Source organism: Lupinus angustifolius, chromosome LG07 (assembly GCF_001865875.1).
Source record: "Lupinus angustifolius cultivar Tanjil chromosome LG07, LupAngTanjil_v1.0, whole genome shotgun sequence".
NCBI lineage: Eukaryota > Viridiplantae > Streptophyta > Magnoliopsida > Fabales > Fabaceae > Lupinus > Lupinus angustifolius.
In genome coordinates, this window is record NC_032015.1 from 13,265,230 (window position 1) to 13,285,591 (window position 20,362).

A 20,362-nucleotide genomic window follows, 5' to 3' on the forward strand; every position below is an offset into this window, starting at 1 on the left:
CTCATGATGGAAAAGAGAATCCTAAATTCTAAATTAGAGAATTGTAATATCAAGTGTAAAGTGTTTCATCCTTGATGGAGAACCCTCATTTATCTTAATTATGAAATATTGGGCTAAGCCCAACAAAACAAATCTAACAAAATAGGAATAGAATATAACATTCATGACTTCTTTTGGCCCTTCAATTGGTCTTCACATAACCTTAACACCGAATTCCATCTTCTTGCATCCAATCTCTACTCTTTTTGATTTCATTCCATATAAACTATACAACATAGCCAAAAAGACCCACTCAACCCGAACAAAGAGAAATAAAATCTACAAACAATCCTAAAGTCTTAATTATGAACTAAAATGCAAGTTAAATGTAATGCAAATTTGATTCAAGCTAAGTCTTTGATTCATAACAACTGCATGAATCAGGGTCAATATTCTCCCATCACTCTCATGTGTTTAAAGGTCATTGTGTTTCACTCAAATTTTTATGAAAGTAAATTATCATAGGCTTGATTATAGACCAAATCGTCATTGATTGTATTTGAATGTATGCAAAATCAAGAGGTCTTTAAATGGTTGTAATGTGGCCATGGTGAATGATTTAAGGTGGGATAAACAAAGACAAGGTAATTCAAAAGGCTTACAAATGTTTCCCAAAATTACTTAAACTTTTTAGATATCTGATTGAAGCATTGAGATTATCTTAATAGACCTTAATTTATCATATGATCTTTGTTCGATCAACCTTCCTCTTTATAACACACCTTTTTTTTGAAGTCCCATCTCTTTTAGTACACTTTGTATTTCTCTCTGTTTTTTTGGTTATTTTTGTTTTCTAAAAGAAAAGGGATGGAATTTATTTATTCTTTCATCACATGTGGCCTTTTTATTTTTCTCATTGCTTCAACCAAACATCACAAATTACCCCAAAATCCTTACTTGAGTAGCTATGAAAAATCAGTAAAGTTCATGCTCAAAAGTGGGTGGCTAATGAGATTTTAATGTTTATAGCAAGTGATTGAATGTCAAAAGAGAAAGTCCTAATTGTCTATATCATTTTAATGCATACAAACAAACGTCAATCTTAAAACGGTCACAAATCAAGTTCTAGAATGTACAATCATAGAAAATTATGCACTCATGAAAGAAAGATAGAGTTTTTATGCAATTATCAATTCAAATCAAAACTCTTATTATGTTTGGCTCAAGTTTCTCATATTTGTTACCTCAGCAAAATTTATGAAACAAAGACCATTATTTAACCAAATTTAATTCACAGTTGTCAAATCTAATGTATTTTATGTTATTATTCTGTCAACAATTTTTTCTTCAATGGGGGTCACAAATCAACAATCATCATTCATGCATACTTTTTCATTTAAAGAAGATAGACAACACATAGAATAAATTAGAGGATAGATGATATATGAAACATATGATAATGCATGATAATATGAATATTCAACCTAAAAAATTGAATACTTATATGGTATAGAAGACATGAATGAACTATATGAATGCAAAACCCCCTCAAGCTTAGAAATTTTCATTGTCCCCAATGTAAAATCCAAACAATAAGAGAAAGAAAAAGAAAACTCACGGGTTTGGTGGGAAGTGTCCCTGACTTATATGCTAACTATAAGTAGCCGACATCATTGGGTGCAGTGGAAGTACCTACAAAAGAAGAGAAAAAAAGTCTCAAATGTTTCATATGTCCTAGATGGACTAGGTGCAAATACCCTATTAAAATGGAGGCAACTAATAATCAAGGTCGTGTTAGCACTTTCCTTGTAACAATTTTTTAGTGTTCATGATTTTTTGTGTGGCCAATACTATACACACCCCCTACAAAGGCTCCAAACTCATGGAGACACTAAAGTTGATACTAAACAAAGAAATTAATGAACTAAAAAATGTACCTTCAATATGGGTTGTCTTCCACGTAGCGGTCATTTAATGTTATTAGCTTGACGGTTGATCCTTGCGTATCATGCAGGATCCCATGAACTGATACCCGAAGGTGAATGAAGTGTTTTTACTTCTATTTTATGTGTTTTCCCTTTCTCCCAATTATCAGATTTATGTATGACCTTCAAGCTCTCCTCATGCGGGTTGCAGAGCCGTGGTGAGCTTGTATTTATAGATTCACTACTCTTGACCACTTCTTCATCAAAATTTGAAGTGTCACCTACCAGCATGCTTCTCTCCAAGAGATCCTCAAATTTCACTTTAGGCACTTCCTCATCCACTAACTGGTTCAACATATCAACCCTACAACATGAGTCCTCAAAATAAGATTGTTTAATAGATTTAGCAATATCAAATTCAATATTTTCATCCCCAATGCTTAGAGAAAGTTTTCCATTTTTAACATCAATTATAACACCAGAGGTAGGAAATTTTTTTTTACCTAGTATGATTGGAATTTGTGCATCTTCTACTATCTCTAGTATTACAAAATCCGTTGGAATGAAAAAAATTTCAACTTTGATTGGAACATCCTCCAAGATACCTATGGGGAATTTAACTGACCTATCCACTAATTGAAGTGATATAGTAGTGGGTTTTAGTTCACTCGTCCAATTTTTTACATGCGGATAAGGGCATGAGGCTCACACTTGCCCCTAAGTCACATAAAGCACGGTCAAAATTAGTATTACCAATTAAGCCAGGGATAGAGAAACTACCAGGATCTTTTAGTTTTGGAGGCAATTTATTTTGAATTAAAGCACTACACTCCTTAGTTAAAGCAATTGTTTCATAATCGTTCAGTCTTCCCTTTTTTAGATAGAATATCCTTAAGAAATTTCATATATGTAGGCATCTCTTATAGTGCCTCAGTAAAGGGCAGTTCAATATATAATTTCTTAAGGATATCTAAGAATTTCCCATATTTCTTTTCTAACTTTGCCTTTGCAAATCTCAGTGGAAAATGAATTGGTGGCACATATGGTGGTGGAGCTACATACTTAGACACATTTTCAGAATTTTGTTTCTCTTTAGGGAGTTGTGTCTCAATATGTTTCTCTTCCACTTGTATCTCATTCTTAGTTCGAGGAACATCCTTGCGTTCCTCCCCACTCCTTAATTGGATAACCTTACAATATTCATCATTTGGATTTTTCTCTGGATGTCCTAGAAACATCTCTCTTTGCCTATTAAAGTTGCTAGCTTGTTGGGCAATTTGTGTTTCTAACATTTTTCTATGGATGGTCAGATTATTTATCTTAGAATTTAAATCATTTAATATATTTGTAACATTTTTATTAATCGTGATTTGATCCTCTTGAAATTTATTAAGGTTAACCGGTAATTTTTCTTGACCTTCCATTATTGTTTTAAGAGTGGGATCAATAGGAGAAGATTGTACATGTAGAAACCGTGTTGTAGGTTTCCAATTACCTTGCTCATCCTGATGTTGATAATTTAAAGTGTTGTTGTTCCTCGAGGAAAGATTCAGATTGTTCTGCCTATATGGTGGGTTGAATTGTTGTCTCCTCATATCCTTGTAGTCATAGTAATTGCATGATTCAGGTTGTTCATTGGTCAAAGCTCTATGTATAGTTTCAGTGAATTTTTTGCACTCAGACCACTCATGCCTTTCTGTACCATACCCCTCACATGTTGTAGTAGACCCAATAGCATTAGCATGATATTTTTCCACCTTTCCAAACCTTTGAGAAAGATTCTCCAGTGTGGAAATTACATTTTCCATTTGATATGCTGAATATTGTGCACCAGAGTCTCTCCTTGGATGATGTATCGTCTCATTCACTCATTGATGATGATTCAAACCACATTCTCTATGATCCTTGATAAAACATCAATTTCTTTGCACATGAAGGCATCACCTTCTGAAGAGTCCAACAGTTATTATGATGGACAGTCTAGCCCACTATAGAAGTTCTAAACTAGCATCCATGATGGAATGTCATGATGAGAGCATGCTTTACTCAACTCATTTAATCTTTCCCAAGCTTCAGCAATTGACTCCCCATTCTTTTGACTGAAGTTTTGGATGGGGTGCCTGCAGTGCACAATTTTGGAAGGAGGAAAGTATTTGTTGAGTAAAGTCTCCTTCAAAGTTCACCATGCTGCTTAAATTTCAGCATTTTGATTCTTTGGCCATGTGTTAGCTCTTTATCTAAGGGAATATGAAAACATGTGAAGACAAATGGCATCTTCAGAAGCCCCATGGATCCTTACAGTCTCACAGAATTCCAAGAACTGGTCAATATGGGCATTCAGATCTTCATGAGCTCGTCCTCCAAATTTTTTTTGCATTACCATTTGGATCAGAGCAGATGGCAAAGAAATTTTATCTGCCTCAATAGTTGGGTAGATTATTCTAGGACGTGAACTATGAGCATTAGGGGCTGCATAGTCGTGAAGTGGTTTTTCATCTCATTCAACCATTGTTTGTACAAGCGCACGTCTTTCTCTTGCTCTTTCTCTTTATTGTCTTCTTCTTCTATGGAAAGTCTTTTCTAGCTCTGAGTAATATTTCGAACTTTGCATAAACCAAATGGGCAACCTGCAGAGGTAACAAAAAAAATGGAAACGCGTAATACACTAGAGTAAAGTAATAAATTAATTGAGAATTAAAGAAATTTTGACACAGACCCCAGCAGCGGCGCCAAAAACTTGATAGGGCAAATCGCAAGTGCACGATTATATCGTAGTGTAATAAAATATTGATCCCACGAGGACTAGAAAATTCCTTTAATTATAACAATTAATTTATACTTAACTCAAAGAGGAATTAAAAGTGAATTTAGAACAATTGAATAGTTCCCAGGATAAGGATTACCGTCTTTACACTCGTAAATCATTGTTTTGCTCCTTTTCAAGAAATTTAAGTTGCGAGGGTGAATTGCTCTTTGATATATGTCATCTTCTCTCGAGCTCCAACACATGTACTCAATTAAAGTCGCACTTACTCTCGTGGTATTGTTGTCAATCATATCCTTTACTTGAATCTTTCTATCCAATCGCTTCGTAGCAACCCAAGGTAAATTCTAGAAACCCCCGAGAATCCTAATATTACTCTCGTGAAATAGTATTCTAGTTTTAATAACTGAATGGTCAGATAGTTGGGTTTACCTTTCGGTTCTTCCCCAATGTATCTAAAAAGTGTAATTTGTTGGCCAGCCAACTCACACGAATAAAACTCAGTTTAATGATTCAAATCACAACACTCAATGAAATAGAAGTGAGAACACATGTTTATTGTATATAAAAGGGTATAGTCCCAATCCTAGAAACAAAGGTAATTACTCACCCATGATGGAGAAGATAATCCCAAATTCTAAATTAGAAAATTGTAATGTCAAGTGTAAAGTGTTTCATCCTTGAGGGAGAATCCTTAATTATCATAATTATAAAATATTGGGTTAAGCCCAAGAAAACAAATCTAAAAAATAGGAATAGAATATAACATTTACAACTTCTTTTGGCCCTTCAATTGGTCTTCGCATAGCCTCAACACTGAACTCCATCTTCTTGCACCCAATCTCTACTCTTTTTGGCTTCATTCCATCCAAACTGCACAACATAACAAAAAACACTCGCTCAACCCGAACAAAGAGAAATAAAAGCTAATATCAATCCCAAAGTCTTAATTATGTCCTAAAATTAAAGTTAAATATAATGCAAATGTAGCATAATTTCACACTCATCATGGATGACCTTGACCACTAACCTTGAGGAATGTGATCCACACTTTTGGGTTATTGGAGTTAGCCGCTGCCAAAGGGAGAATTAATTGTCGCCTTAGATTCTGATCCACATTTGTTGAATGAAGTTTTGTTAATCATGAGGCAAAAAAGGTTCGAGCAATGCTTGTTACCATATATGCTTTGTAATACATAAGTAGTTCAGCCATGAAAAAGGGATCGAAATAATCATCAAACGAAATATCGGGGATTTCCTATTATGTTTCCCTGAGACGCTCCCGCTTAAGTCAAGTTATAATTAGATCTCTTCTTATTCTTCTTCAAATTTGCCCACCCAATTTTGTTGAGCGAAAGCCTCGTGGCTTCTTAGAGGGAGACTATTGCTTTGGTGCATAATTGGCATTGACACTCATCTAATAACAGCTTCGAGCCATATGATAGTCGCCTCTAACTGTACACCCCAACAAGTATGAGGAGATAAACTTCATGCACAGGTGGGGGTAGAGACGGTGTAAGCCGATTTGTGGTCGATGACCAAGAAATTGGTCTTGATTGTTCTGGATAGTGGTTTATCTCCAACGGTCACCCAGACCTCAATATACCCTCTTAGTGTGATTCATTCACCGGTGAAGCCGATCAGAAGGCCTTCATATGGCATGAGGTCTTCGTAGTGCAAACCCATTTTGTCATAAAGGTCTTGGAACATGACGTCGGCTTACCTTCATTGATATACGAATAGTCGACCAACCTTCTTGTTGTATAACCTTTCCGGGTCTACCAAGGGGTCGTCATGCCCTCTGATGACACCATCATAATCGCGATCATCGAAAGAGATGGTTGAGGTTGCTCTGCTATCTAGTTGGCATTGGGTTCCTCTTGTTGCTGCATGCATGACTTCTTGTACATATCTTTTTGGGTTGACCTAAATGTGCACCCTGCCACAAATCCTCCCTAGATGGCGTTGATGTTGAATGAGCTCCTTTATGTCTGTTTGGCTGGTCGACTCTAGTCAATTCTATCTCAATTTAGAGGACGCCTCTATTATGGCCTATAGGGCAAACGTCTCTTTGGGGGAGATGGTCGGCGAGTGGGAGAATACTATCTCTGTTGATCAAACCCTACAATGAAGCATTAAAGGTTCCATGTCTGGATAATGTCTTTGATGGTGTCTTACATTTCGGTGCAATCATTAGTTATATGGCCAAAGGCATTGTGGAACTCACAACATTTCGACCGAACTTGCGGTCACATCTTGCTTGGGTTTAGCTTTGGGAGCTGGAGCAGGTAAGTAGACATCACTTCGCGTACAATTTTGGAATGGCTGGTGTTGAGGGGTGTGTAGGTCATGTATTTCAGTTGTTTATGAAGTTGTGGCAGATCATACTTTGGGCAATCATGCCGAGAGTTTACTTGGAAACCAGGTTTTTTGGTTTCCCGGGAGGGGTTACCTAGATAATGGTCAGACACATGTTGTGCATTTGGAGTTTCTTCCAAATTGATGAACTATTGGGATATGAAGTGGACGTCTTCCATGGTGTGAACCATATCTTTGGAAAGCTCCATCTTATTGAGGTCGGGTAACAGGCCCATCACCAGCAAGTATATTGCCATGTCACGAGTTAGTGTACGAACCTTCATAGCCTCACTATTGAAGTGGTCCAAATATGCCCAGATAGATTCAAGTGGCTCATGCTAGATATCATTCAAACTGAAGGATGACCAAGGTTTCTCTTTGATGACCGTAAAGCAGACGCTGGACTTTTCTACCAGGGTGGCACATTGATTGATGTTATCTAGTGCCAAACAGGTAAATCGTTGTAAGGTATTGCACTCCAAAGTGAGCGGGAAAGACTAACACTTGATGGGATCAGTGGCACCATGGAAAAGCATAGAGGCCTCAAAAGCGTCCAGGTGATCCTAGGGTCAATTGCTTCGGTAGTGGATGTGACATAATGGTTGTTGTGAAGGGATTTCCGGCTCCACAAGAGTTTCCCTTGATGTGAGTAGCTTTTGACTAGGAGGTTGGTGATCCATAGATTAGTCAACATTCACCAGCAGACTCAGTATCCAGACGTGGTGGTTTATAGCTCAATTCCACCTTGGATTGGCAGAGTTCTTCCAACCTTTATGCTTGTTGTTGGATAAGTTGATCTTGCCTTTCTATGATTTTTAAGAGTTGTTGATTTGTTGGGGATGGCAATTCTGTTGCGGTGTCATGAGTTCTGCTAGCTTGGTTGGTAGGCTAAATGTGAAATTGTGGGTTGTTTGAAAGGGTGTTGTCATGAGGAGGCTTGTTCATAGGGCCAACCTTGACTTGACTTGGAGGGTGTGCTTGGTTCCTAGTAGTGACCTTGGTGTGAGTGCCCACAGGCGGCATAAATGTTCTCCTCCTCGGTTAGATGAGAGTGATTCGGGCTGGGGCTTGGCTCAAGGTCTTTAGATGCAGATGGGTAGGCCTTGAGCTGGAGGTAACTGGGTTGGAGTACTTGATGTACGGTGCTTCTCAGAGGCTTTTGCATGTGTTTGATGAGGGCCTCGGTCGCCTAAATTATATTCGGCCCCCTATGGGAGGTACCTGAAAATGTGGTTTGGCGATCAAGTTAGTAAACAATGATGGAAGGGGAATCAAAAGTTCATGGTTTAAGAGTATATAATGCTTAAGAGAGTAGAGGGTAGGGTTATAGAATGAGGAAACCAATGCTAGGTGTGTCGTGTGTATATGCTTTCTCCAAGTCTCTAGTATGCTATCAATCATGAATCTTTTATATGTGAGGAGATGAGCTTCTATTTGTAGTTGTTGTGGATAGAGGGTTCCTTGTTGATGTTGTTAGTGTGGCCGATCATATGAGTCTGTCGATCTGTCTTTGGCATAGTAGGGTATTCTTTATGCGTGTTAGACGACTTGGTGAGGCTATACTCTATGCATAGTTGACTTATAGTCTGAAGTAGGATGTGATAATCGCAGTCTAGGCTTGTGTGTGTTGTAGAGCAGACGGTTAGGTGATAGTTACAAATGGCGTGCAGCAGGTGTGGGCAGCGCATCAGGTGGGTAACAAAGGTGTCACCTTTATACTGGCTTGAGGTGGCTTCCAGGTAACAATGCAACTTCCCCAACAAGCATAGTTGGTCGGTTGGTGTAGTGTGTCCTGGCGACTTAAGGTTTCGCCAAGTGCCTGAGCTCGACCAACTTCAAGTAATCCATTTCGGTCAACGGGATGTTGTTTGACCGGGATGGAACACTACTTATTTTAAATTTTATGTTGGGCTTATTTCACGGCTCTTCCCACCAGTCATTGTTGCTGGGATTTTCTTCCATATTCCACTAATTATAATTTCTAAATGTTAATTGCACTTAATGAAGGATTCAAGCTTCAAGGTGGCTATTGTCAAATCGTCCTATTTGGCTCAAGTGTATCAAATTCTTTTACCTCTAGGTAACACTATATAAATGTTGGATAAACTGTATGCCTTCAAATATCTCTTGTTTTGTTTGGAAGTTGATTAGAAAACGACTTGCGACTAAGGATGAGTTATTTAAAAGGAACGTAATTGTGAGGGTAGATGATATGACTTGTGTTCTTTGCAACCTTCATGTGGAGTCGATTGATCATTTATTCAGTTCTTGTGATTTTGTATCAAATGTGTGGAAATGTTTCTACTCCTGGTTACATATTCAAGTTCAGGCTCCCCCTACTATTGTTGAGTTTTTTAATCTCCATGATTCTCTTGTTGGCTCTCAAGTTGCCAAAGTGTGGAGGATGTTGTGGTTTGCTGTAGTGTGGTCAATCTGGACTATGAGGAATGAAACTATCTTTATGGACAAAGAAGTGAGTTATATTCATTTAATGGATATGATTCAAACTAAATCTTGGATCTGGTTATCTTCTTTTGTAACTCTACCTTCTTTGACTTTTGCAAATTGATGTATTGACCCAATGTTCTGTATTAATTTAGCTTGTAAAAAGATCACTTCTTGATCTTCCTTATATTGAGCGGGCACCCCTTGTGCTTTGTTTTAATACAATTTTCTTATGGAAAAAACCAATGGACTACTTTGCTTCGACATAAAATAACACTTTCTTAATTTACTTTGATAAAGAACTAAGAATTAATACTAACTTCTAATTCTGTATTTCTGGGGATACTTGTACATTGGATCAGAAATGTTTACAATCATATTTTGCATTACCGAGATGGATATACATGATAAAGTCCACCACTTTGAACATAAAATATACGGTTAGTTCAGCAGAACTAGTTTGTAAGTGGGAGTTTGTATGTATGAAAGTAGTTACAAGTATAAGTAACTAATTAAAGTAGAACTCTTCATTAAAATTAACTTTGTAATATGCTGAAATTTGAAAAATGACAAAAAAGTAATTATTGAGTTTTTAGTTAGAGATAGCTAATGTATTTTTAAATATTTTAAAAGATAAAATAGATAGACAAATTATTGAAAGTTTACTTCAATTTTTTTTTTTTTGAAAACTAACTTCCAAATATTAAAGCTTCCTTTAATTTTTTTATCAAATGACTCAGCTTGTCAATTAATTCAAAAAGATACATGCTACCTAAAAAACCATAACCTCGAGTTGTCTAATAGTTTGAGGAGTTACTCAAACATTAATTAATGAGTATGATACCATAGACATATGGGATTTCAATGACAAGTATGAAGAATGACAAGATAATTTATTAATGCTCATGTTCTTTTTTTTTTTCTCTATACAATTTCTATTTTTTCTTCTTCTTCTTTTTATACATAAAAGTTCATGGCTTTCAATGAAAGTCACCCTCTTAATTTTTTTTCTCTTTTCCCTTTAGTTATCCTTCTAGTTTGTGAATGTTGGATCAAGAGGTTACAGAAACCTATAAAAATGATAATGCAATTATGTTGTTGTAGCGTCTTTTACTAATGCTTTGATCATTTCTGTTTGAAGACATCTAGAAATCGGTCTTCCCCTAATTTCAGTATCTTACATGGATTGATATTATTTTCTAGATTGGAAAGTTTTAATTATTCAACATCATGCCACGACTTTTATTTATCAACTTTATCCTTTTTACCTTTTTAATGGTTGATTTGTTATAGTTAACTGCGGAATCTTTGGAGAATGTGGATTTGGCTTGCTTTATAATTATGTTCCCAATTTACTAGATATCAATTTTCATTCTAAAACAAATATCATTTCTTATTATTATTTAAATTAATTGATAATTAGAAAGCGTTGCATTATGACACTTTATGAGATATAAAAGATTTTTATTATTTGATCAGACTAGGATGTATTCATCTTAATTTGTTAAATTATATAAAATCAATGAAAAAATATATAAAGTGTATAAGTTTTATACATTGTTAATGCGTCATCCATCATTTATATTTAACTCTTCAAAAAAATAATTCAAATAAATGATGGATAATATAATGATCGTATATAAATCTTAATATTGATAATACACTCTGTAAAAATTCTCAATCTACTAAATAATCTAGAGATGGATATATACATACCTAAAACCAACTTAGAAGAGCTTTTCCAAAAAAAATTAAATTATTACAAATAAACAATGTTGATTCAAAAATGTTTTTCATATAGATTGTGGGGTGATAAGAGTTCTGAACATCCAACATGTAGTGAGATGTATTCATAAGAGCCTCTTTAAGATGGGTCTATACTTTATACAAGAGTAGCATATGTACAAAGAAAATACTTTTTTTATTACAAACACACTTTGTATCTTATTCACAACAGAATAACAGATCCATACAAAATTGTAAAGTGATCAAAACTTTGTTCTATTTTGAATCGTTTAGAATTGGTATCAATTTTACTATCAAATTAACTTTCCTTTGTTCAAAAGTAGAAAACTTATATTCGCATTAACTATATGACCAATCAAGTTAAATCACATAACAACATTGGAATTCTTTGACTAAGATATAACATTAGTCATAAGATTTAGGATTTCTCCTTAGGGGTTCTAATGCTTCTAGATCTGTAGTTGGTCCCTGATCAAGATGAGTATAATAAATGATGATATCATATGAGAAAATAATCATCTCCCCCGTTTTAGAAAAAAGTTGTTGTTTTGCTTTTACTTGTAATATAAAAATGTTATCTTATCTTTATATAGTGAATAAAAGTATCATATCATATTGTTTCTTCATTTATTCTTGAGGTACTCCTTTCTGAGTATTTGAGATAATCTGCAACTCGTAATATCAATCTAAATAAAAATTTCTTTAAGTCAGTCCTGCCACATGACTGAATTTTCTTACAAAATGAATGCTCATATTTCAAAGGCATATAATTATGCATTGAATTGTGACACTCATATCATAGTCACTATGATTTTTCTACCAGTTTGACGTAGTCAAGGTGGCTATGTAGCTTACAATTTTCACTGCTTTCTTGTTACATATTTTATACACCTTCATCCCATTCTATAATTAATTGTTCTAAGTAACCCTTTAATTGAATTTGACATGTAGTGTTAGTACGAGAGCTTTATTCCTTAATTATTATAATGCCTCTATTTTTAATCAATGCTGGACTATAACATCATGTGTTACCTCATACAAGTAATTACCCAAAGTCAACTAATTTTTTTATTTTATTACGAATGTAATATTTATATACTGTAAATATAAAAATATATGCATAATTAATACATTATTCATCATTGATTTATATTAATTATATTTAAGAATCAATAAAAAATTAAATATGAATAATTTTTGTTTGAGTAACAATATAAAAAACTATTATATTATCAATAAATATTATTTTTTCTCTTTTATCATTTGCTTTGGACCAACCGTATTAACCCCGTATGAAAAGTGTATGTCACGGAATATGGTCTTTTCCCTTATTTATTTTATGACAATCACACACTACATCTGACGAATACAGTAATCTAGTATTAATATGATACACATAAACAATATAGTCACGTTATTACTTATACATTTTAGAACATTTAAATATATATATTTAATCAAGATGTTGATCTAATAGTATAATGTCATGCTAGATTCTGAAAAGAATTAAAATGTCAGCTATTTGATTCATGTGAGTAATATTTATTGGGAGAGATAATCAGAAAAACTATTTGCCCATAGGGTTTAAGATATCATTAATAGTACCAACAAAAACTTATATCTATCTATTTGATTAATGTGGAAAAAATTGAGTTTGTTAAATATGAGATTTAAGATTTAATTTGTAGATCTATATATCCAGACATAAAGAATTGTTAAGAGGGATTGTACTCCCAAAAATTAATGTCTTAGATGATAGGATATTCTAACAAAAAGTGTATAGATTTTGCCTATCTTTTTTAATTTTGTACAATCAATAGGAATTGATACAGTGATTGGACAAAACTAAACCTCATAAAATCAAAAAGTTTATGCTTAAACCCAGAGAATTAACCTCTCGTCCAAATAGAAGAAAATATTTAGAAATATCAACTAGCACAAAATACCTTAACTTAATGGAGTTTCTCAATTAGGACATATACAGATACAATTACTTTAATTGTTATGAACTAATTTTCATGCCTTAAATATTCCTCATCCAAAAATTACCTTCAGTCTTATTTATAAGATCTTTTTTATATTATAGTTTTGGTTCTTTTGATAGGATCTTTTTCAATGTTCTATGTACATCAATTGCTTTTGTTACAAAATACCTTTACATTAATTGCGTTTTTTTTTGGGTAGAGATATTAATTGCTTTTGTTCTTAAAACTATATCTAGCTATTAACAAATTTAATAACATTAGTTATCCTCTTAATTCATATAAACTATAAGGTTTTAATAACATTATGGAAAGCTACATCCTCCCACATATATGAGTGGGGAAGTCGTTGGGAATATAAATACATAATAAAACAGGACCCATCCTCCACTTAGAAAATTCAACCACCTTGACTAGAATTTAAGTTGAAAACCCCATTAATAATGGAGATAAAAGAATCAAAATTGTTGAACAAGAAAACATAAGCAACCTTAACTAGAATCTTACACAAGTTAGAAGCAAAAGTCCATTTGTTCTAACTTATATCCGCACTTCAAACGGAAGTACATCTAATATCTCAATATTTGTGTTAGAGTTATTTACTTTAATTTATTTGATGGTATAAGTGAAATGACATAAATTATAAGATAGAACATATGTTCTTATTTGAGGATAAAGATTTATTATCTCAAACCATACTCCAAATTAATGAAAACATATTATATCAATTAAAAAAAGCTAAGTATTTAATAATTTTTCAATTTTTGTTTTAATATCATTGTTTCAAGAATACAATTTAAACCAATAAATCTTTCTACCTGCCTTCAAACTCACCATTATAAACATTGTGACAACCAAACTAAACAATAGCAAAGCTAAAACCAACACAAACAAAAATGCAAAGTACCAAATCTCATCACATCTCAATCCCTCTCATCTTCTACCTCATAACAATTCTTCACCACCAAGTTCATCACTCACATGCTCAAACTGAAACCCAAAATAACAACACAGGCTACACATGCAGCAACACCAACCAAACCAATTATCCATGCCAAGCCTATGCTTTCTACAGAGCCACAAGTCCAGATTTCTTAGACCTTGCTTCAATAGGTGACCTTTTTTCTGTTAGCCGTCTCATGATCTCAAACCCAAGTAATATATCTTCTCCTTCATCTTCCTTAGTCCCTGACCAACCCCTTTTTATTCCCTTAACTTGTGGTTGTAACACTATAAACAACACTTTTGGTGCTATATCTTATGCTAATATATCCTATAATATCAAACTTAATGATACTTTTTTCCTTGTATCTACTATAAACTATCAGAATCTTACTACTTTTCCTTCTGTGGAAGTTGTTAACCCAAGTCTTGTACCTACAAACCTTACTATTGGTGAGAGTGTTATATTCCCTATATTCTGCAAGTGTCCTGAGAAAAACAACATGACCCAAGTGAATAATTATATGATATCTTATGTTGTTCAACCATCTGATAATATATCTTCAATTGCATCAAGGTTTGGATCACAGGAACAGTCTATAAGGGATGTTAATGGCAATGACTTTCAAGTTTATGATCCTATCTTTGTTCCAGTTACACAGCTTCCTATACTATCACAACCTAGTGTAGTTCCTTCTCCTCCTCCTACTACTACTCCTACTTCTGAAAACTCTAATGATGATAGAACTGGAACTGTTAGAGGGTTGGCAATTGGGTTGGGAGTTACTGGTTTTTTGTTGATTTTGGTAACAGGTTTGTGGGTTTATAGAGAGGTTTTGTTGAAGGATAGAGTGTGGCTGGTGAGAGATGAGGAAGAGCAGAAGAAGCAGAATATGTATATGGGAGGAAAAGAAGGAAAAGGGAATAAACAAAGGGACTTGAATTTGATGGCTAATGTGTCAGATTGCTTAGACAAGTATAGAGTTTTTGGAATTGATGAATTGTTGGAGGCTACTGATGGGTTTGATGAGAGTTGCTTGATTCAGGGGTCTGTGTACAAAGGTGAGATTGATGGAGAAGTTTATGCAATCAAGAAGATGAAGTGGAATGCCTATGAGGAACTCAAGATCTTACAGAAGGTAACACTAAATTTTTACTTAGAGCAGAATTTTCCTTTAGTCCATTTGATCACATAAATTGAGATTGGTTGATAATCATAAATTATATAAAGAACTCTAAACCATAGTCACATAGTCACATGTGGTTCTTTTTTGGTACGTGTACATAGTGCCCTGTCAAATACCAATACGCTGAGGGTATATTCAGTAAGGTTTCTATAGCTCTTTGCACAGTCTTTTCTAGTGCTACTTCATGTAGGTTTGAATCAATTTTTGTTTCACAATAGGAGAAATAATCAAGGATAAAACAACCACTAATTGGTACGAGAGAACCAATTCGCGGGTTTCTACCAAAATTAGAGAATTGTGTTTCAATGCTCTAAACTTAATAAAGTAGTGGTGGTGGTGGATCATGGTGGTAACAGTGATGATTCTTGTTTTAGAAATTATATATTTATTGAAATTCCTGATATATGTATATCCTTTAAGATTTATATTATCATTATGTTTACACCTCTTAGAACATAGATTTGAAGAGAAGTTGCTGTAATTTCTTAACCAAAAGAAGAGATGATTGTAATTTCTTCTTAAAAAAAGTAGTGAACTGAAAATGTGTGATTTTTTGTGTGTTAAGGTGAACCATGGGAATATGGTGAAGTTGGAGGGATTTTGCATAGACGAAGAAGAAACAAATTGCTATCTAGTCTACGAATATGTGGAGAATGGGTCTCTATACTCATGGCTTCATGAGGATCACAAAGAAAATCTGAACTGGAAAACAAGGCTGAGAATAGCTATTGACATTGCCAACGGTCTCCAATACATCCATGAACACACAAGGCCAAGAGTTGTGCACAAAGACATAAAGAGCAGCAACATTCTCTTGGACTCCAACATGCGAGCCAAAATCGCGAACTTCGGTCTCGCAAAATCAGGAATGAATGCCATTACAATGCACATTGTTGGAACACAAGGCTACATTGCTCCTGAATATCTAGCTGATGGTGTGGTCTCAACAAAGATGGATGTGTTCTCTTTTGGGGTTGTGTTGCTCGAACTAGTTTCCGGGAAGGAAGCAATTGATGAGAAGGGAAATCTCTTGTGGGTAAGTGCCCTTAAAACTTTTGAAGTCGATGATGAACAAGAGAAGGGTAGAAGACTTAAGGAATGGTTGGATAAGGAAATATTAAGGGAAACATGCTCAATGGAGAGTTTGATGGGTGTTCTTGACATTGGCATTGCTTGTTTGAATAAGGAACCATCAAAGAGGCCAAGCATTATGGACATTGTCTATGCACTATGTAAAAGTGAATATACTGGCTTTGATATCTCATATGATGGGATTGATTCCCCTGGGGTAATAGCCAGGTGAACTGAGATTGTGGTTCTGAATATAGTTGATAAGATCGAGATCTTGCGTAAGAGATGAAGGGCCATATAGATTCCAATATGTAGGTATTATTACATATAGTGCAAGTTTTCTAAGCTCTAAAATAAGAGGGGAATGGAGATAAAGAGAGTGAATTTTGGGAAGTATACTTTACTATTGTATAGTAGGTGTTTACCCCAAATATTTTGCATGTAAATTGTAGTTTTTTTAAGGTTCATGAATTCAGAAAATTAATCTATATTTTGAAGGAATTTGATTCTCACATATAATAATGATTAGAATGTGAATAAAAACTTATCCAGATTTGTGCCTTATGAGCTTCTTTATAGAGAATGGTTTTACATCTTTTCCTTTATCTATTACTGTTTTTCTTATATAACCCATTTATTATGTTTTCTGGTTTCAGTAAGATCCTAAATGATTTTAACTACTTTAAAGGACTAACCAGTGTGCTATTGAGCCTTTTTTTTATAAGAACTAATTGAAGAAGTTACATGTGCCAATACGCTTTACTAAAATAATGCATAAATATATTTGAGTTTTTGGTTCTTTTCTTGTAACTTAATGTATATCAAGGACCATGACTTGTGTACTAATTGTAACATTCTCCGTCTTTGAGTGGAGAGATCTAAGGCAGGGTGATCTAATATCACCTCTGCTTTTTGTCCTAGTCATGAATATTCTAACGAGGAAAGTGAAGGTAAAAAAAGAAACGGCTCACTGCACGAGGCACACGCTTGGTGGAGTTTAGGGAGAGTACATGTACACAAACTTCCTCTCTAATTTCACTCTGAGCAAAAAGTCTAGAATTCACAAATGTAGCTTTTGCAAACGACTTATGATCTTTTGTAAAGGGATACCTAAATCTGTATGACAACCAGTAAAAATCAAATGACAATAATAGAACTTTTTCAAAGGACTTTGGTGTGTATGCCAACCAAGAGAAATCAATTGTCAACATGGTAGGGATAAAATAGCAGGATCAACAAAAAAAAAACTTGAAATCAGTGGTTTTCAGAGGGGGAATTTTATTGCAAGAAAATAGAATGCAAGCACTTGTCAAATGCTAATTGTTATGGTGAGAAGAAGGTTACAAATTTGGCCAGTAAGGAATCTATGATACCAAGGAAGATGCTAGTAGATTAATATTGGGGTGCTATGTTTAACAGACCTCAGAAGGTGACCAAAGGAGTTGAAAATAGAGGTAGAATATCATATCAATTTGTCGATGTTGAAGAATCACAAAGTTGATGTGATGCCTTACATCACCAGAGTTGGCTAGGATGACCTTTTTTAAGAATAAATATTTGTTTATCCAAACTTGATAAACGAGTTCTAGAAGAACCCTGGAGTAAGAAAATAGAAGTTTGAGAGGTCAATCTCAATCTCATATGCTATTTTCTACTTTCATTAATCGCTTATGATAATGTGCCTATATTGAGATACTTATGGAGAGTCTTGTAGATAGCCTAGATGATGATGCTAAAGCTACTCCATTACAACCCACAAAAGCCACAGCCTTCTCACCATCCCCCAATGTTTTTAATTGTGGACGTTGTGGTAATTATGGTAATAGTTGCGGTTACTACAATTATAGTCACTGCAATCGTTGTAATGCGGATTGTGCCGTTGAGCTGTAAATTATTTTGTGATTAAAAAAATATTTTTGAATTTGATGCGGCTTGATGTAGTCCAAATACGGCCCGATGCGGTGCGTTACAGCCCGATGTGACCACATCATTATGATTCGGAGTCACACTACCATATTACGGTTGCATCGGGTATTGTGGTTCGCAATTTAAATCAATGACGTCGCCCTATAGAAAACCAAAAACCATCACCACCAAAAAACAACTTGCATTTCATACCCACAAGTAAAACTGCCCAAAACTCAATTCTCCTTCATAGACTCATCTATCATCTATGATGGACGCTGTGAAGAGATGGAAAGATATTGTTCCATAAACAGAAGGTTGACCGAATAGACCCTTATATCTCTTACATGTGTATAAAACCGAACCATGTCCAATCGTGTATGTCTCATACATAGATATTGACTATGAAAGAGACCAAGTTGAACCTCCTCTTGCACATTCTCGTTGCCATATTCAGAGAATCAATGCTTTATAGAGAGAATCACAAAATAACATTTAACAGCGCTCACTGAACCAAGCACGCCGTTAGATGTAGTGCAGTACATAAGGTTATATTCAACATCATTTTTTGTAGTGCCGTAGAAAGTAGATATTTAACAGCGCTCACTAAAACAATCACAGTAAAATGTCTATTTTCTAAATAACAATATCTCTCTTAGACATTCTATCAAACACATGATAGACATGTTCAACTCCACCACATTTGCAATAGATTTTTTAAATCATCAATGACTTCAACTACATTCAACATTAACAGATAAAATAACATAAACAACATCATAGCTGCATAACTTCACAACAAATAAAGATCACACTATTAGTGAAGAGAGAAATAAATGAGCTAAAATAAGATAACGATTTACCTTATGTTTGAAGAGACAAACCAAAAAACGATAACTTCACCATAACTGCATAACTTCACCACAAGTAAAGATCACACAATTAGTGAAGAGAAAAAATAAATGAGATAAAATAAAATAACGATTTACCTTATGTTTGAAGAGAAAAACAAAAAATCGATAACTTATTTGAAGAAAGAAACTAAAAAAAAGAAAAAAATGTAACTTATGAAGAAGAAGAAAAGTAAGAGAAATAATAAATTGAGTGATATTAAAAGATTTTCGCTCACTAAACAAGCATTTAACAGAGCTTATTGAAAAAGTGCTATTAAAGATATGAAGAAGTGCTTTCTTCACTAAGCAATGTTAAAAGATAACACCTTTAACGGCGATTGCTTCAATAAGCGCGGTTAAAGATAACACCTTTAACAATGCTTTCTTTAATAAGCGTTGTTAATTCTCTTCTGCCTTACATTTAATAGTGTTCAACAAAGCGCGCTGTTGAACGAGCGTTATTAAATATCAATTAGCGTAGTAAATTCAACTACTATAACCTTCACTGACCTTCTATCTAAGGTGATGAAGTCTCAATGTATATACAATCTTCTAGAGAGCATGTCCACGGAAGACAAGGCTCAAATCCTTATAGAAGAAAGGGGATAAGTATTGCCACCCTAGCCAAATTGGATATGGAGGAAAAGAAGCATCAAATAAAGAAGGGAGTATATGCTCCTGATGGACAATGAGGGAGATCCAATAAGAGGGATCAAAGATCTACAAAGGCAAGGAAACTAGTTGCTAAGGTCATTGTGCATGTACAAATTCCTAATCGAGCTCAGAAGCTCGTCTTGGCAATGGATGAGGATAGCGATGATGATAATCTCCCTAGTGACTCAAGAGGTATTCACCTATGCTAATATTGCTTTTATCTATATATAAATATATATATATATATGTATATGTATATATATATATATGTATACATATATGGTGCTAGAAGAAGGGTGAGTGTCAAATATTATTGGCTATAGACATGGTATAGATTTAACATTGTGCGTGAGATGCTCATCTTATTTATTGTTGTACGCAGTAGGAGGGTCCTTTGGCTAACTTTAAGTAGTTAAAACAAAATTTTATCACCATATCTTGGTCTCCTTTTACCATGCATACCATATACTGATTTAAATTGCGGACCATATCACCTGATGCAGTTGTAATA

General features: G+C 34.5%; 1 protein-coding gene across 1 annotated transcript; it reads left to right on the forward strand.

The window, feature by feature from the left end:
* LOC109352405 (serine/threonine receptor-like kinase NFP) lies at positions 14,096-16,963 on the forward strand. Its single transcript, XM_019594385.1, has 2 exons — positions 14,096-15,280; positions 15,894-16,963. Exons 1-2 carry the CDS (start codon positions 14,096-14,098, stop codon positions 16,629-16,631), a joined length of 1,923 nt encoding a protein of 640 aa, XP_019449930.1. The 3' UTR covers positions 16,632-16,963.